At 38.9% G+C, this 18,105-nt stretch overlaps 1 protein-coding gene across 2 annotated transcripts; it reads left to right on the top strand.

The window, feature by feature from the left end:
* Positions 1 to 17,331, top strand: LOC127952894 (E3 ubiquitin-protein ligase RBBP6). Of its 2 annotated transcripts, none has more exons than XM_052551775.1 (17): positions 1 to 1,043; positions 1,441 to 1,540; positions 1,966 to 1,999; positions 8,649 to 8,690; positions 9,844 to 9,932; positions 10,013 to 10,109; positions 10,275 to 10,414; positions 10,552 to 10,724; positions 10,804 to 10,907; positions 11,000 to 11,370; positions 11,463 to 11,535; positions 11,704 to 11,764; positions 11,851 to 11,905; positions 11,985 to 12,371; positions 13,102 to 13,224; positions 13,317 to 15,185; positions 15,282 to 17,331. In XM_052551775.1, the coding sequence occupies exons 1-17, from the start codon at positions 878 to 880 to the stop codon at positions 16,723 to 16,725; spliced, it is 5,328 nt and encodes a 1,775-aa protein (XP_052407735.1). In that variant the 5' UTR covers positions 1 to 877; the 3' UTR covers positions 16,726 to 17,331. The 2 variants fall into 2 exon arrangements, with proteins under 2 accessions (XP_052407735.1, XP_052407734.1); XM_052551774.1 differs by having other exon boundaries at positions 10,272 to 10,414.
* Positions 17,332 to 18,105: the final 774 nt, after the last annotated feature.

Raw genomic sequence — 18,105 nt, 5'->3', positions numbered from 1 at the left:
CCTGCGCTCTCTCCGGAAACCCCTCGAGTGCGCGTGCAGCCGTTAGGTTGTTTTCGCAACTCAGTGTAGATACTATGATCAAAGTGTGCTTTAAACGTCTTTGTGGCCGTCAGAGTTGAGGACGGAGCGACTGGATTACCGGGGCAGTATTTTGACAAAAGGAGAACCGTTTTGCTGGCTCGTTTTGTGTTCGCGTTTTCTAATGGTTTTGCTGTAGTCTTTTGTTTTTGTAACGTTATTGTGTGATGGACGCCATTTTAGGTTGATCACACTTACTAGCTGCTAGCCACATTGTGTTTCAGGCCTTGCTTCATACTACGTCGGGTTTGTGTTTTCTTGAGATTTGGACTACACCGAGCATACATTTCGGAGGGACTCTGATGCGGACATTGCGGAGACATAACGTTATTTGACCGGACTCTACACGTTCACCCAATCGGACACTATATGAACTGTATATTTCCTTCTCAGAGTCGGACCTCACACGGACAGTTCGCGGCTAACCGCCATATGGTCCCGGGACACTGAGAAACCGCAGGAGTAACGTTATTTCTGGCTTCCGTGGACTCAAAGTCACTCGCGTCTATAAGATTGCGTGTTACACTTGATCACGGTCTCTTTGAACACTTGGTATTTTTCAGTTATTCACGTGAGGCAAATTCCACACGACCCTCCTTTAGTTGTGACCCTCTTAATTTAAGAGTGTTGAGAGATGATGAACAAACATGACTATTATTATTCTTAAACTGTTAAGCTGATAAACTGACACTGAGTAAAGGGTGATCGCTGGGAGAGCCCAGGCGGTCGTGCGAGTTGTAACGTTAGTTGAGTTTGGTTGTGTGTGGTGGTGGTGTCTGACCACGAGGATTGTTTAAACATGTCTTGTGTCCATTACAAGTTTTCTTCTAAACTGAACTACGACACGGTGACCTTCGATGGCCTTCACATCACGCTCAGTGATCTGAAACGACAGATCATGGGCCGAGAAAAGCTGAAGGCCGCGGATTGCGACCTGCAGATCACTAACGCGCAGACTAAAGAAGGTAAGATGGCTTGACACGTAGTTTATACACCGTTTTTAGTTTGCTATGAATTAACGAGGTTTGAAAGAGTACGTATATATGTTTGGGAAAGGGGTTTATCAGTTCTAGCTTGAAGCTAATGTGTGCTAACCGACCTAACAAGGCCAGATCCTAACCGCCACCAGCATTGTCACTGTACTCAAACGTTGAGTTTTGTTTTGCAAAAAAAAAATATATCGGTGGTTATTAATTCAATGTAAACCTTGACTAATCTTCACTTGTGTAGTAAAAGCTTTGTTTCGCATGTAACTTAACCTTACTTATTTACGACGTGTGCTTTGTTTGCCTAGCCTTGTAACTTGTATAGACAATGTGCCACGTTGATTAATGTTCTTGTCATTGTTGCCTGTGTTTGCAGAATACACTGATAATGGAGCCCTCATCCCTAAAAACTCGTCTGTCATCATTAGACGGATCCCTATTGGAGGGCTGAAGTCGACAAGCAAAACATTTGTCATGTAAGTACATTAATACTTACTGTTGACATCTGCTCTGGGTTTACATTTAGTATTTAGTTCAGTTTGAAGTCTAGAAAATGAAGGCGTTTTCAATATTAGTCATTTTACTCAATGGATTTTGAGTTCACTAGAAGTTTAGCTGGAGACTTTTCAACTGATAAATGATCTATTTGAACTGTTAAATGTCTTGATTTAAAAAGGATTAATTTACTGTAGCTTAATTGCTGTGATCTTAAAAATAAATCACTTGTATGTTGAGTATTAGCCGACTTAAGATTGGTATGTATGTAATTTCAATTAAGCAGTTTGAGTGTTAATTTGCAGTGAATTTAAGTTCTAAGTCTGTGTTTGTGGGTGGGGGGGTATACTTTTAAATTGGAAGTTAACCTCTTTTTTTTTTTTTTTTTTTTTTTTATGTTTTGCAGCGATCGATCTGAACAAAGTGGATCTTCAAAAGCAGTATGTAAAACACCTAATTTCCTTGTCTCATTACACACATTTTCAAATGCCCCGGCAGTTGCTTTGTCTTGAAATCATTTAGGGAACTTTCTTCATGCTCCTCAATGTTGTCTTTGAAACCTGTTTGAAGATAACAAAGTTTGTCGAGCTGAGTGTTTATATTGTTATTCGCTAAAGCTGTTGCATTGATTTCCATGTTTTTATACAATTACCAGTGTGTACAGAGGTCTGCTGATACACTGTGTTTCACATTGAATACGTTCTCCATAAATATGAAATCTGTTGTGCGGTCTAGTGTAAGATCATATTGATCTATATCATTTTTGAACATGGGCAATGTTCAGTTTGTTTGTCCTTAAAGTGACACATCTGTAAAAAGCTGTCTGTTTTTTGTTTTTAAATAAAAAAACATACATTGTGTTATTTATTAATTTCACCTTCTATCATAGAGCTTCAGTGTCTGACTACTCATGTTTACTCAGTTGCTATTATAAGAAATTTAGTTGTGTGGATGTGTGTGAGAGAGAGATTGATATTTTATATATATATATATATATATCTATGTATATGTATGTATATGTGTGTGTGTGTGTGTGTCTATGTATGCATGTGTGTGTGTGTGTGTATATATTTATATGTATATATGTGTGTATGTATGTATGTGTGTATATATGTGTGTTACCTAAAACATAATGAGCCTTGCCTTGGACTAACTCTGGTATTGGCAAGTTCTGACCTGGAGAGCCGCAGTCCTGCAGAGTTCAGCTCCAACCCTAAAAAAAACCCCTCACCTGCCTGTAGTCTTAGGCCCCGTCCACACGGAGACAGAGCTTACCCCAATCTGATCTTTTTTTTCCCTCGTCTCTAGAAATATCCGCGTCCACACGAAATCGCATGATGTAGTATACATGCCAGACCAGTATGTGGCGCTGTAATTCTGCCACAGAGATACACTAAAAACAGAGAAGAAGACTTGGACTATGCTCATAAACCTTGCGCGTGGTACACAAACGAACATGGAACAATACATTTATTAATCAGTGTTAATGTTAGTTAATAAGACAATCATTCAGTGTTTGTTCATGTTTTTGTTGCTCTTACGTGACGTAGAGGTGTCTGACTAAGGGGGAGACGTGGGCTGATGATGTCATCGTTTCAGAAAATATACGGATTAGCCGTCCAGATGAAAACGCTAAGACGGCGTTTTCAAATTTATCCCCTCTGGGACCCGGTTTCAAAAAATAGTGGTTTCACCTTATGAAAACGCCGGATCCGTGTGGACGAAACGCCTATCCGATAAAAAATTTGTGCGTATTCACAGAAACGCGTCTCCGTGTGGACGGGGCCTTAGTAATCCTAAAGATGTTGATGAGCTTGTTCAAGTGTGTTTGATTAGGGTTGAAGCTGGACTCTGCAGGACTGAGCCTCTCTCTGACCAAACTTGCCTAGCCCTGGACTAACTGTACACAAGAATGTTTTTGTTTATTTTTATACTGGCCATTTGTTCCTTGACTTGGCTCAGTGTGTGTTTAGGTAACTGTCTATTGGCATTTAAGAGATAATCAAATTAAACTTGGCTCTCATGCAGTTTCAATTATTTAATTTTCATTAAGAGGGTCATACGATGCTTCTAAAAGTAACATTTTGTGTATTTGGCATAATGCAATGTCTGTCTTTTTAAGGTTCAAAAACACATTTTACACTATGTACATTATTGTTGCTCCTCTATACCTTGCCTATCTGAAATGCATCAAGGGAAGGGGGAAGTCGTGGCCTAATGGTTAGAGGGTTGGACTCCCAATCGAAGGGTTGTGGGTTCTAGTCTCGGGCTGGACGGAATTGTGGGTGGGGGTAGTGCATGTACAGTTCTCTCTCCACCTTCAATACCACAACTTAGGTGCCCTTGAGCAAGGCATCGAACCCCCGGGCGCCGCAGCATAAATGGCTGCCCACTGCTCCGGGTGTGTGCTCACAGTGTGTATGTGTGTGTTCACTGCTCTGTGTGTGTGCATTTCGGATGGGTTAAATGCAGAGCACAAATTCTGAGTATGGGTCACCATATTTGGCTGAATGTCACTTCACTTCAATTTTTACAAAGCTGCTCGTTCTGAGTGAGGTGTGCTCTGATTGGCCAGCTGTCCAGTTTGTGATTGAACAATGCCTCAGGCGTGTGACAGTGATGTTATGCCCCTTAACATACTGTGATGCCCTGTGTCCCGGTACGAACAGACAAAACATTTGTTGCATCCAGTGCGGTCATAATTACTGATTCTATAGATTTTTACGCGTTGCATATCACGCTGCGTAAACAAAAACCAATGTCTGCATTTGTGATTGGAGAAATGACAAAACAATTGTACTCTACACTACATAATACTTGCGTTTGGATCATCAGTTGAAAATCCTTTAAAGGTCCCGTTATTCAAGCTTTTTTTGAAGCTTTGATTGTGTTTACAGTGTGCAATATAACGTGTTCATGTTTCGCGTGTAAAAAAACACAGTATTTTTCACACAATTCACCTATCTGTATACCGCTGTTTTCACTGGAGGAGGAGCGGATAGCGTGTTTCATTTTGTTTCATATTGTCTCGCAACCATGCTAGTGGATCTGCCGTAGAGTCAATTGGTTGATCTTGGAGATAGCAGGTTAACTCCCTGTCAGTGCGCGCTCTGATCGGTAAAGGGGCAGAGATTTCAGACCTCTGTTTATTAAGGAGATCTGTCACAAAACTCATCATCCGCGCCAAAGTTTTTTGAGCAAATTTCAAAGCCGCACCCGCCCGCCATTCGCTGATTGTTTTGCGGTCTATGGACGATGCAATGCTTTGCTGATGCAAGCCGCAAAAAAAAAAAAAAAAGCCCTTGTCTGTTCTAGAAAGGATGCAGCAAAGATATTTAATGCTAATGTATGAGGCATAGGCCTATGCTGAGTTTCATTTACGATGAGATGCGCTTTAGTTCACAGTGCAGTGCAAGTGAACGTGTCACTGTTATCATTGTCTGCTATATTTGCTTTTTTATTTATACATGCAATTGGTTGATGAAACATTTATTAAAATTAAGATAAAATTTGTTCAAAACAAAATTCGTTTTTAAGAAAGGTTTTCTACAAAGCAAAATTTAATGAAGTGGTAAATATCATGTCTGACGATTTACAAAACTTCATTAAGTGGTAAAAACCATGTCTCCCGATATATTGCGCATCTTATGATCCTATCTAAAAAATGAAAATAATTTTTGATAAAATGTTTGTAAAAAATATTTTAATGACACGGTTTTGGCGGTTATAGAGTTCTAATGACGGTGTTCAACTATAACCACTAACATCTAGTTAACAAAGCTATACAGCATTGCCCTTTGTGTCATAATTACAGAAACTGTTAAATGCACCAACTTAAATAATAAAATACATTTACCAGTTGTGGACCATAAACAACACCACCTCCAGACAAAGAGGGAACTGCTCCATTTTCAAGAAAAATTTTTGTGCGAATCCGGCATTAAATCGATTGAGGAAACTCGCTGTCCTCAGCAAAATGTGCTGCACATAGTTTTACATGTGGATTATAATTTTTTGGGAACCGAGTAACATAAATTGTAACCATTGATCTCCAAGTACAGCATCCCTGGGAAGGCCAAACAAAGATGATTGGACTCCTAGATGAAAATAACAGCGTTTCAACGACATGGTGACAAACACAAAACGCAGCTCTTCATTCTCCGTCGGAGCACAACAAGACCACGCCCCCTTTTTTGTGTATTCATGTGTGCAGAGGTTAGTCAAAAAACTGTTTTAGTGATGTCATTACTGCAGGAACTAGAGGGATGTAGTCCAAACGGGTCGTTTTTTGTAGGCAAATTCTGTTAAATAAAATATCTCGCTTGGCATTGAACTTTGAGCTTTAGAATTTTACAGATATTATTTATACTCTAACAAGAACATTACACACTAACTAAAGTTTAACCTGATAACTGTCACTCACGTTTTTGAAGATAGACTTGAATATGCATGATACAAACCCACATTTTTTTAATTCATGACTGAAAACATTTTGTAACATGATTTTGATGTACCATTTACATGGTAATACAATGTCTGATTTTAAAATGGGTTTTGAACGATGAATTTTGAGATTTTATGTTTTCAAGAGCTATATAACTTCTGATGATTTCTAAAATGTGATAGAGAAAAAGGCAACGAGGAAGTCTTATTTTTAAAAAAAGGTCAAAACTCCTTTTGTAATGTAGATTTCTGAAGGGGCACTCTTGTCATAAATTAATCTATTACTTTTCCTACATAATTTTTTACAATAAATATTGGTAAAATATATATTTGGGAGTCTTAGACCTTTCCAACGATATATAGTTTGTCTAGATTAGATTAGATTTGATTGTAATATAGTATAGTCAACGTAGGCGTCCTGTATACGGGACGGGGTGACAGTTAGCAGGTTAAAACATGGGATCACGATGCAGGGAACCTTTAAATATAAAAACATAATTACAGGCTGTGAGTCAGAAGCACCAGACTGTCCTTGCAAAGTTGGAATTGCCCCACTTTATAGAAACACAATGTGTTGTAGGCTACTCTCACAGGAAACCGTCCTAATCCTCAGTAAAATGTGCTGTACACATCTGAATATTTTGACTGCACTGTTCTGGAACAGTGTTGTAAATGCAATTTAACCACTGATTTCTAGTTTTTTTTTTATCCTCTTTTGGAAGACAAAAGAAAGTATTTGTTTCGCAACGAAACTGTCTCCACGACATGGCGGTAGTGGCGGCAGCAAACAATACTACAGCGAGAATCAAAATTATGCCGCCTTTTGTGTGAACATTTTGGTGGTGTTATGCAAATCTTCCCATATCGTTGGAGTTTGTTAGAACAAGCATTTTTAAAGAGGACATAGCTAACTTCACTTTTATAAAGAATATCTCTTTGGATTTGAGACTTTAGTCTTTGCAAAGTTGCAGATCTTCTTTATGCACCAAGAGCTTGTAACACTCAAAAGAGAAAGGAAAAATTGAAATCGCATCATATGACCCCTTTAAAGGAAAACAAATCACCTTTAGTAATATGACGTAACTTCAATTCCCTGCTCTTGTCAAAACTGTACATAAAATTTAGTTCTGTTCTGTTAATTCACATTCTAATTTAAGTATTTTGATTTAATGTGTGTGTGCATACGCGTGTACACACCCACATGTGTGTGTGTGTGTGTATATATATATATATATATATATATATACACACACACACACATTAAATCAAAATACTTATATTTTACTTTAAAAGTGCTAATTGTTTAAATTGTGGCTTGTCTGATGTAGGTTTTGATTAAAAATATACAGTTTACTAACTTATTTGATGAGAGAAAAATTCAGAATTTTGTTACTATTATGTTACTATTTGAACAAATTTATTCTAGTTATACTCGAGTTTTTCTCTTACATTGCTGATTATAACTTATTGTGTTACTTTACAAAAGCTGTAGTCAAATGAAGGAGCATGGACAACTTTGGCTGAAATTCCTGACCAACTGTCAACAGTATTGTGTAGTTTTATACTATACATTTGTCTTATTTTGGTTTTTATAGTGAGATTTCTTTATAATTATAATTGGTAAAATGTCTATATTAATGATTCTTGGGCACATTTGTAACGAGGTTGTAGTTTCAGCTAATATTTGTCATTCTCATATGGTGAATTACACAATGTTCACTTGTCTTTTTTTCTAACATAAACTATTTTTCCAACACTTTTTTTTTTTAACATTGTACCTCAGTGCCCTACAGCAATCTGCCTTTTCATATTTTAAACGTGTGACTTTTTTTGTACTTGTCTTCTATATTTGATGTCTTATTTCAAATGTTTGCAAACCAGCTACTGGGATCCTTCATGTGAAAGCTGAACATATACTATGCTATAATGCTTTACTATTTATATATTCATTCATTTTTGTGATTGCACTTGTAGTTTGATTGTCTCCCATGTACTTGTGTGATGTTGAGACCCAAACTACCTATAAAAACTGTGACCCCACTACGAGGCACATTTTATGGACAGTTTCACAACATTCCAGTGAAAAGATTCAAATGTGAATTTCATATCCTATATGGCCTGTTGTATTAGTTATATTTTCTATATGAATAGATTGCATTATTTTTATATGATTTACTGCAAGGTTTTACAATAAAACATCAGTATTTAATTCGCTCACATCTTTCTTAAGGCCCTGTGTGTTCACTCTCCATAGGTTTTTTTGTTTTGTTTTGTTTTTGGACCTCTTTCTTGGGTTGAGTTGAGCTATTGGCTCAACCTGTGGAAAATAGTTATGATGCCATATTGTTCCACCCACAGTTTATAACAGTTAAAGCTAAGAAATATCCATTAATTGGTATTGACCTTCAGATAAAATATGTAAAGGTCTAATTTACAGCCTGGAGTTGACATTTTTAAACTCTTATTTCATATGTGTCCAATAGGACATAGCCTTGCTGTAAATATACTAATTATTTTGTGTTTGTTAGTGTTCATTTTAAAGATTTATTTTATTATTTGTCCAATTTCTCTCTGTTGGGCATGATATTTGTGCCTTGTCATAGTGGTGAAACCCCTCTTTGTTTTAATGTTTTTTTCCAATGACAGATTGATGATTCTTCGTCCATTTCACTGGCCCTGCTTTCAAAGGTATTTTAAACTCTGCAACTACTATATACACTCCACTCTACTTTTTCAAAACTCAGTGTTTTGGATTCGCCAAGCCATAATATAGCTACAAGTGAGCAATATTTTGTCAAATCTTGTGGTCAGTCCCATCCAGTTTATATTTGTTTGCAACAGTCATTGTAATTCTTGTGAAATTGTTTGTTTTGCATCTTGGATATCAATAGTAACATTGATAATTTCGCTTTTTTTATATGCTGCATATCAGTTAGATTTTTGTTTATAAATGTAAGATTTATAAATATTTGTTATGTACTCATTTGTTAATTGTATAATTGTTGATACTTGTGTGAAAGCCTTGTCCTGTAAAGAGAGCTTACTGTCTTTTATCAATGTGGAGTGGAGTAAATTTAAACCACTTGCTCACATGACCCTAAATGCAAGTGCTGATTATTTTTTTTCTCTTAACATTGAAAAATTAAGCGCTCTGGAATTTTGTAATTTTTTTTATTTTTTTGTGCGCTTGGTTTATCTCATTCATTCATTCATTCATTCATTCATTCATCTATCTTGCTGGACTTAAAGGCACCAGCAGCATTATGTATTATTCTTTGGTATGATTATACTTTATATTGTTAATAGTTATTTATTCTTCATGTGATTTGTACATTTTTCACAATATAGTGTAATTTTGGAAATAAGTTGCAAATAAAATTTTCAGGTTGATTCCCTGGATGCATTACATTCAGGTTCTGTTTATGTCTTACACCATGAATGCATTGCATTTGTTAGTATGAAATCATATGTACATATCTGGCACATGCCCAAAAAAAAGACACATTGCAATAAAATTTATCAAATTGTAAAACATCTCTTAGACCATGGGCAATGCATGTGTATAATTAGAATTAAGCCATCAATGGAAATCTTGTTTGTCTTTTCTTTAAGAATTCTATATTTCTGCTCTCTTGCTGAGGTTAATAAAAAAAGCTTGTTGTCCCTTTGTTTCTTTAAGGCCTGATTTGGTACTGTTAATGTAATATTTTTAAAGATATCGCACTGATGTAGGCAAGAAGCTGCTTCTTTACAGGACAAGGTTTCAGTAAAATTTTTGGGCTCAATTGAACATTACCACATTTTGATTTTATTTGTGAAAACCTTATTGCCTGTTAAACAGACAGCTAATCTTGCTGAAACAAATGCATCCGAGGAAGACAAAATAAAAGCAATGATGTCTCAGTCCAACCATGAATATGACCCAATCCAGTAAGTATGCCATTCAAGACTTTGACTGTTGTTGTTTAAAATACTATTGGTGTAAATTTTAACAAAAATCTCTTCATTAGTTATGCAAAGAAGCTTGTTGGTCCACCTCCCCCAAACTACACATGCTTTCGTTGTGGAAAAACTGGACATTATATCCGAAACTGCCCAACCAATGGGGTAATTGGGTTTTCATTACCACAGCTGCTTTTACATGACCATCGTTTTGAGCTTGGAGATGATTGCTTCAACTGTTTGCTTATGTAACATTTTTTACCAGTAGTATGATGAACTCATTTAGTCAGAGAAGAAAGTTAATCTTGAATATCAACTGTGCGTTAGCAGGATCGAAGTTTTGAAGCTCCCCAACGGATAAAGAAAAGTACAGGAATTCCTCGGAGTTTCATGGTGGAGGTTGATGATCCAAACAGAAAGGGAGTCATGTTGACCAACAGTGGAATATATGCCATTCCTACTATTGATGCGTGAGTATACTTGACCTTGCTGTATGTGATTATGTTGCAGGATCATATTTTTCACCTTTTGCAATTTTACAAAACCACAATGGGTAGTGGCCTCAACATGTCAGTTCTGCTGATGATATTGTGCTTTCTGTGTTTAGTGAGGCCTATGCCATTGGAAAGAAAGAGAAGCCACCATTCTTGCCCCAAAATCAGTCTTCATCCTCAGAGGAAGAAGATCCAGTACCTGACGAGCTGCTCTGTTTGATCTGCAAGGATCTTATGACAGATGCGGTGGTTATCCCCTGCTGTGGAAATAGCTACTGTGATGAGTGTAAGTGTCTGTATAAAACAAATATTTAAAAAAATTAGATTTTTGCCCTTTTAAAGCTTACAAAGTCTTTTGGCTGCAGGTATTCGATCGTGTTTGCTGGAGTCTGATGAACATGTTTGCCCAACCTGCAAACAATCTGATGTATCTCCTGATGCATTGATCGCAAACAAATTCTTGCGCCAAGTAAGAAATCCCTATCTTAATTTTATTTTGTTGTGACTTCACTTCTAAGTTAATAGTAGAACATTAAGACAACTCATTCTTTCCAACCTCAGGCAGTGAATAATTTTAGGAATGAAACTGGATATACCAAGAGGATTCGAAAAGTTGCAGCTGCTCATCAAGCATCTGCCCAAGGAGCCCAAACGCAAGCTCCTGCCCAGCGGCCACCTATGAGACTGGCAACCTCACGCCAGCAGGACCCTCTGATGGCCAATGTTCCAAGCTCAGCAGCTGATAGCACCCCTCCCCAAAGCACACCTGCTGCCCCTTTATCTCCTGTTCGCACTCATCAGCCCTCCAGCACCCCACCGTCTTCTAGCAGCTCCACTGTAAACAGCAGCAGTGCACCTGCAGCATCGAACTATAGTCCTGTGGTGAACTCTCCTCAGCACTCTACTAAGCAGGATGACCCTCCTTCATCTAAGTAAGTAATTTCCCAGCATTTCTAGAACTTAAGAGGATCCACTGGTTCTGTAAAACGTGAAATACTGGATTCAAATTTGTCTTTCCACCCAGGGAACCAGAGGTACCAGCATCTACTGTTGTGCCTTCATCAGACACTGCTGCCTCAACAACTTCCATTCCGAAGGTATTAACTTTTTCTATTCTTTATATTTGTTAATTCAAGAGAATTACATGTACTTATAAAGCAATATCACATGGGAAAGAGTAGTTAAGATTAAATATGGATACATCCTTTAGTACAATTTAGTATTTTTTTTCTTTCCCCCCCCCCCCCCTTCTATTTGTTGTTTAGGGATACCATGTCCCAGTAATTGGGAAGCCGAATATGCCTCAGAACCACATGCATAGATCAGGTAATGCATAAATAATATTAGCACAATTTCAGGTGTTTTTTCTGTGTACTTGGCCAATCTTAATATTTAAGGTTTTGTTTTTTTAGGACAGTCAAGGGCTAGTGGACCAAGGCCGTCTGGAAGCCGTCCTGCATGGGATCAGTAAGTATTCTGAAGTTTATTCTTAAAAGATTGAATTTTCGTCCAAAAGAGACAGATTCTTCACTATTTATCCTATCAGGTCCTCAAGTAGAGGGAGAGCTCCTAGTGAACGACCACCTAGTGAACGACCACCAAGAACACAGCCTCCCCCATTACAAAACCTTCCTCCTGTAGTCCCTCCAGTGTATGTGCCTCCTGCTCTTTTTCCTCCTCCTCCACATCCTATGCCTCAGCCACCTGGTGGTGTTCCACAGCAGTTTCCTATGCAGTATCCTCCAGGACAACAGCCTCCCCCTCCCTACAACATTCCACCACCTTTATTTCCACCTGTCCCACCAAATGTGACTGGTCCATGGGTACCTCCTGGTGCACAGCCACCTATAGCGAACCCCATCTCTACTGTTCCAGCAGCACCTTTTCTATCCAAGGAGGAGTTTTACCGTCAGCAGCGTAGACTGAAGGAAGAGTAAGTAGTTCTTACATATAATTAAAGGGTTACTCCACCCCAAAATGAAAATTTTGGAACGACATGGGGCGTGATTAATGACAATTTTCATTTTGGGGTGAAACAACTGTTTAAGAAAGATATATTTAATTTAGGACTGCGAGATTATGACAAAAATAATTGTTGATTATGTCTTTGAAATTGTAATTGCGATTATTAATTATGATTAAATTAATATTTGCATCTTTGTTTGAAGCAACTGCATGCCATATTTTTATATGAAAATAAACAAGCTGAAAACACTAACTGAAAAACTTATATTGCTTTTCTAAAGTATTAAGCCTCAAATGTCAACTATACTTTGTATTGGTTTCTACTTTAAATAAAAAGGTAAAAATATGCTTGGTATTATAATGTTATACTAAAATTAAAACAATGTAAAAATCCTTAAGATAACATGTAGAAAGAAAAAAAACATCTTAAGCATGCAGAATAATATAAGTGGATTAATTGCTGCTTTGAACAATTATGTAATTGTAGCATCTGTAATTTTAATCGCGACTAGAAATTCAGTTAATTGTGTAGCCCTAATTTGTTTAAATTGTTAGTTTTCTCATTCCTCGTTATGATGGTGATTTTGATTGTAGCGTCATATTTTGTGTTTTTGATGGTTACTTTTGAATCATTGCATTTGTATCATTGTTCTTACCCCACTCATAATCATTATTTTTTTTCTGTCTTTGACAAATAGTTCCCAATGTCGATTCGTTACCAGAGAGAAGTCTTCCAAACTTGAGGAATTTACGAATGACTTTGCCAAAGAACTTTTGGAGTACAGAAAGATCCAGAAGGAGAGAAGGCGATCCTATTCTAGGTTAGGAAAATTGACAGGTGTTCGCCACCAAGATGTCATTTTTGATGGACAACATATCATCAACTTAACTCTCGCTTACCTTTCTTTTGCAGATCAAAATCTCCTTACAGGGATTCCTCCTACAGTGGCTCATCATATTCGTATTCCAAATCCCGCTCTCGGTCCAGATCACCACGCTCCTACTCTCGGTCAGTTTCCCGATCTCGGTCAAGATCCCGCTCACGCTCTCATTCCCGATCACGCTCCTACTCTCGCTCACCATACTCCCGCAGGGGCCGAGGTCGAAGCCGTAGCTATCGATCTAGGTCACGCACTCCAACATATCATCGCTCCCGCAGTAGATCACCATCATACAGGGGTCGGGAAATGAGTGGAATGGGAAGTGGAATCTATCGTTCCCGCTCTAGATCCCCACTATATAGGAACCACAGTCCCAGCAAGAAACTCCCACCCCCTTCTCAGACTGAGGGTGAGCGCAAATATGCAGGTAGGTACAGAGAGCTCCCTCCTTATGATCCTAAGGAATATTATGGCCGCAACATAGACCAAAGTGACCCCTATGAGAGAGAGCGATATCGAGAGTGGGAGAGAGAGTACAGGGAGTGGTATGATAAATACTTCAAGAAATACAACAATCCACCAAGTAGTCAAATGCGAGGCCGTGCTCCAGGCAACAGAGACCCCTATACACCTGAGCGTTTTGCTCCTCCCCGACCAAGGGAAAACTCCCCCTACAGCAGGGGGCGTCGGGAGGATTATCCACCACCACCTCAGAGCCACGGTGTCCCACCAAGAAGCAGAGGTTCCATGACATACCAAGAGAAGTGTGCTGAGAAGTATGGCCAGCTTCATGTCAACACCACTGGAGCAGGAAGAGGACTTAACAAAGAGTTTCTAAAACCTCTTAAGGACCGAGAACCCAGTGGCAGCACTGCTGCAGACCCCAAGTCTATGAAGCATAAAAAACATCGCAAAAAGAAGAGAGAAGATAGTGACCTCTTCAGTCACTCTGACTCTATGGATGAATCCAGGAAAGATGATCGTAAAGAAGATTCCATGCTGATGAATTCAAGTCGTGATGCCACACCTGTCAGGGATGAGCCCATGGATAGCTCTACAGTGCCCTACAAGACTACTCCTGTAAAAGAGAAGAAAGAGAAGTCAAAAAGTAAAACTGACAAAGTTAAACGAAAGTCTGAAAACAGTGGGCAGAAGAAGGAAACGTCAGGAAAGATGACAAAACCTGCTAGAGAGAAAGAATCTGATGCATCACAAGAAAAAGTGGCTCCCACTGAACCAGCCATTAAGAGAGTCAAAGATGAACCATCCCACAAATCTGAACCAAGCAAACCACAATCTTCAGAGTCCAAACTCATGCTCCCACGCAAGTTGATGCAGTCTAGGCCCATCAAACACCATCAGGAGGTAAGGCCCATCAAAGACGAGCTCAAAAGCAAGAAAGAATTGATGAAAGACCCTCTAAAGCCAGATAAAATTCCTGTTAAAGATGGGAAGGTCCCCCAAAAAGAGCCAGAGAAGCCTGTAAAAACTGAGGTGAAGATGCCTGCTAGGACAGTTGATACTAAACAGGATAAGAAGAAACGGAAAGATGACAAGCCACCTGTGAAAGACTTAGATGTTCCTCCATTTAAAATAGCAAAAATAGAAGTTGATGTGGCTAAAAGCTCTCCAAAATCTAAACCCAGACTGGAGAGTGAAAGGCCAATTGAAAAGGAGAAAGTAGCTATTCCGTCTCTGATGGACATTAAGCCAGAGCCTGTAAGAAAGATTAAAATCAACAGGGAAATTGGCAAGAGAATATCTAGCATTGATCGGCCACTTTCAGCTGAGGACTCTGGTCATGCCACAGGAAAGGGCAGACTGGACAAGTCTAGAGGAAAATTGAGGAGGAAGGTTCATGCTCCCGATGGGTCAGGGTCCATATTGGTTGATTACACCAGGTAAGATGATTTATATATTAAAGTACTTGTCAACTTTTTTTTCTTTTTTATTTTAATCTGTACCGTCAACTTATTCATATTTGTTGTGTTTGGTAGCACCAGTTCTACAGGTGGAAGCCCCATCAAAAAGCATGAAGACAAGCTTGACCTAAAGAAGACTGTGGTGAAGACCCTGGAGGAATATACCAATGACAGCTCCACCCCTGCTGAGGATGAAATTGTCATGATCCAGGTGCCCCGTTCCAAGTGGGAAAAGGAAGACTATGAATCTGAGGACGATGAATCTAAGGTTGCCACCAGAACAGGCAGCATCAACACATCCAGATCGGCTCCTATAGGGGAGAACACTGAAGTGAAATCAGCTGGCAAAGAGTCTCCAGATGCTGACAAAACTCTGCCAGTCTCCAAAGAGGCAGACGTCAAACCTGCCATGGACTCCACATTTGGTGATAAGGAGAAAGATACTGTCAAAGAGAAAGATGGAGAACGAGACAGAGAGAAGGAAAAAGACCGCAGCAGCACTGCAGATCGTGAGACAGCTGATAAAAGGAAACCTAGTGTACCCAATCAGGAAAGAGAGCGTGCACAGGAAAAGGGCAGTGACCATGGCAGTGAACGAAGCTCTTCTTCCCAGTCCTCCAGAGATAGGCAAGCTGACAAGCCAGAACCTACCTCTAGAAAACCAGCAGGAAAGGAGTCAACTACAGGCATCCCCACTAGAAAAACAGAACATCGAGATGATGCAAGAGACCACTTAGGGAATAGATCAAAAGATGAGAGAAATCCAATCAGGAGGAGAGTATCGCCCTCCCCGCCACCAAGGGTAAAGGACTTAAACACAGACTCTGGAAGAAAAACTTTTGATGAAACTCCAGAGTCACAAAGTCCAAGTAGGAATAAGAGAGTATCATTGCAGAATGCCCCAGAGGACCACAAAGGAGACTGGCCATGCACTAAGGAGATCCAGGGTTCTAGGCATTCTGACGTACGTCCCGCAAAGGACCGGGAACACAGGACTCCTCATAGAGCTTTGACTCCAGAGCCTAGAACTGATGCAGAGAAAGGTGGCGCACATGGCGACCACATAAAAATCCCATCTACACGCTCCACGAGACTGTCCTCAGATTTAGCACGGGAAACAGACGAGGCTGCGTTTGTCCCTGACTACAGCGAAAGCGACAGCGAGACCTCAGACATTGACAGCAAAACAGAGCAGAGAGGGCGAGAGAGGGACAGCAGTGGCAGCCAGAGTCCGAGCCCATCTGGCAGCCACGGACACAGCAGCAGCCCCAGCTCTCCCGGCAGTCAGGACAGCAAAAAGAAGAAAAAGGACAAAAAGGAGAAGAAGGAAAAGAAGAAACACAAGAAGCACAAAAAACACAAAAAGCATAAGAAACATACGAGCAATGAGTCTGAATCAGAGCTCAAAGGACAGAAACACAAACATAAGAAAAAGAAGTCTAAAAAGAGCAAGGACAAAGATGACAAAGAAAAAGATGAGAGTGAGAGAGATGAACAAAAGGCAAAAGTGTGTGTTTAATTCATTTAAGTTTAACCATTTGTTTGATTTACTCATCTTTAAGTAGCATTGAAAAATAAAAAATATTGTTCTGCAGAGTTTAAGTACTGTTCAGAATTCATTGTTTGCGATTTTCTCAATGGTTAACAACAATTTTTTTTGACCATGCTAACCTCTCCCCGCCAATGTAAGAGAGTAATAAAGGTTATTTTATTTTGGCTTCTGAATTTTCATGAATGGTTTGGTTTTCATTTAAAATTGTTGCAGATTCTAATTACATCATGGTGTGGCAATTGTAGAGGAAGCACTTTAGAAATGTGAATGTGATTGCAGATTTGCAGAATTTGCAAAGAGTTGCAAAAGCCCAGTTCGTACCTCATCTCTTGTATGTTTAAGTTGGAGAGAAACATATCATTATGACAGTATGATAATATTGTTACAGAGGTAACCGGAGAGTGGCATCCAGCCATTGGGGCAATCTGATTTACAAAGTGTTTTTGCACTGTGAATATTTCCTCTACTCTTTTGTTTTATTCTAATTCACCTTCATAACAGTAATTTAAATTATCTGCTGAAATGGAATTGCATATGTTCTGAAGGTAATACATTTTTTTCAGGAAATATAAATGGTTTCTGATGTTGTTTATTTTCATGCATTGGTAATAAAGATTACTTGGGAACTAGTTGTCTTTTTCAATAAAAGTTAATCATTGTACAGTATTGTTCAAAATAATAGCAGTACAATGTGACTAACCAGAATAATCAAGGTTTTTCGTATATTTTTTTATTGCTATGTGGCAAACAAGTTACCAGTAGGTTCAGTAGATTGTCAGAAAACAAATGAGACCCAGCATTCATGATATGCACGCTCTTAAGGCTGTGCAATTGGGCAATTAGTTGAATTAGTTGAAAGGGGTGTGTTCAAAAAAATAGCAGTGTGGCATTCAATCACTGAGGTCATCAATTTTGTGAAGAAACAGGTGTGAATCAGGTGGCCCCTATTTAAGGATGAAGCCAACACTTGTTGAACATGCATTTGAAAGCTGAGGAAAATGGGTCGTTCAAGACATTGTTCAGAAGAACAGCGTACTTTGATTAAAAAGTTGATTAGAGAGGGGAAAACCTATAAAGAGGTGCAAAAAATGATAGGCTGTTCAGCTAAAATGATCTCCAATGCCTTAAAATGGAGAGCAAAACCAGAGAGACGTGGAAGAAAACGGAAGACAACCATCAAAATGGATAGAAGAATAACCAGAATGGCAAAGACTCAGCCAATGATCACCTCCAGGATGATCAAAGACAGTCTGGAGTTACCTGTAAGTACTGTGACAGTTAGAAGACGTCTGTGTGAAGCTAATCTATTTTCAAGAATCCCCCGCAAAGTCCCTCTGTTAAAAAAAA

Source organism: Carassius gibelio, chromosome B3 (assembly GCF_023724105.1).
Source record: "Carassius gibelio isolate Cgi1373 ecotype wild population from Czech Republic chromosome B3, carGib1.2-hapl.c, whole genome shotgun sequence".
Classification (NCBI taxonomy): Eukaryota; Metazoa; Chordata; class Actinopteri; order Cypriniformes; family Cyprinidae; genus Carassius; species Carassius gibelio.
This window is presented reverse-complemented; position numbering and strand designations above follow the sequence as displayed.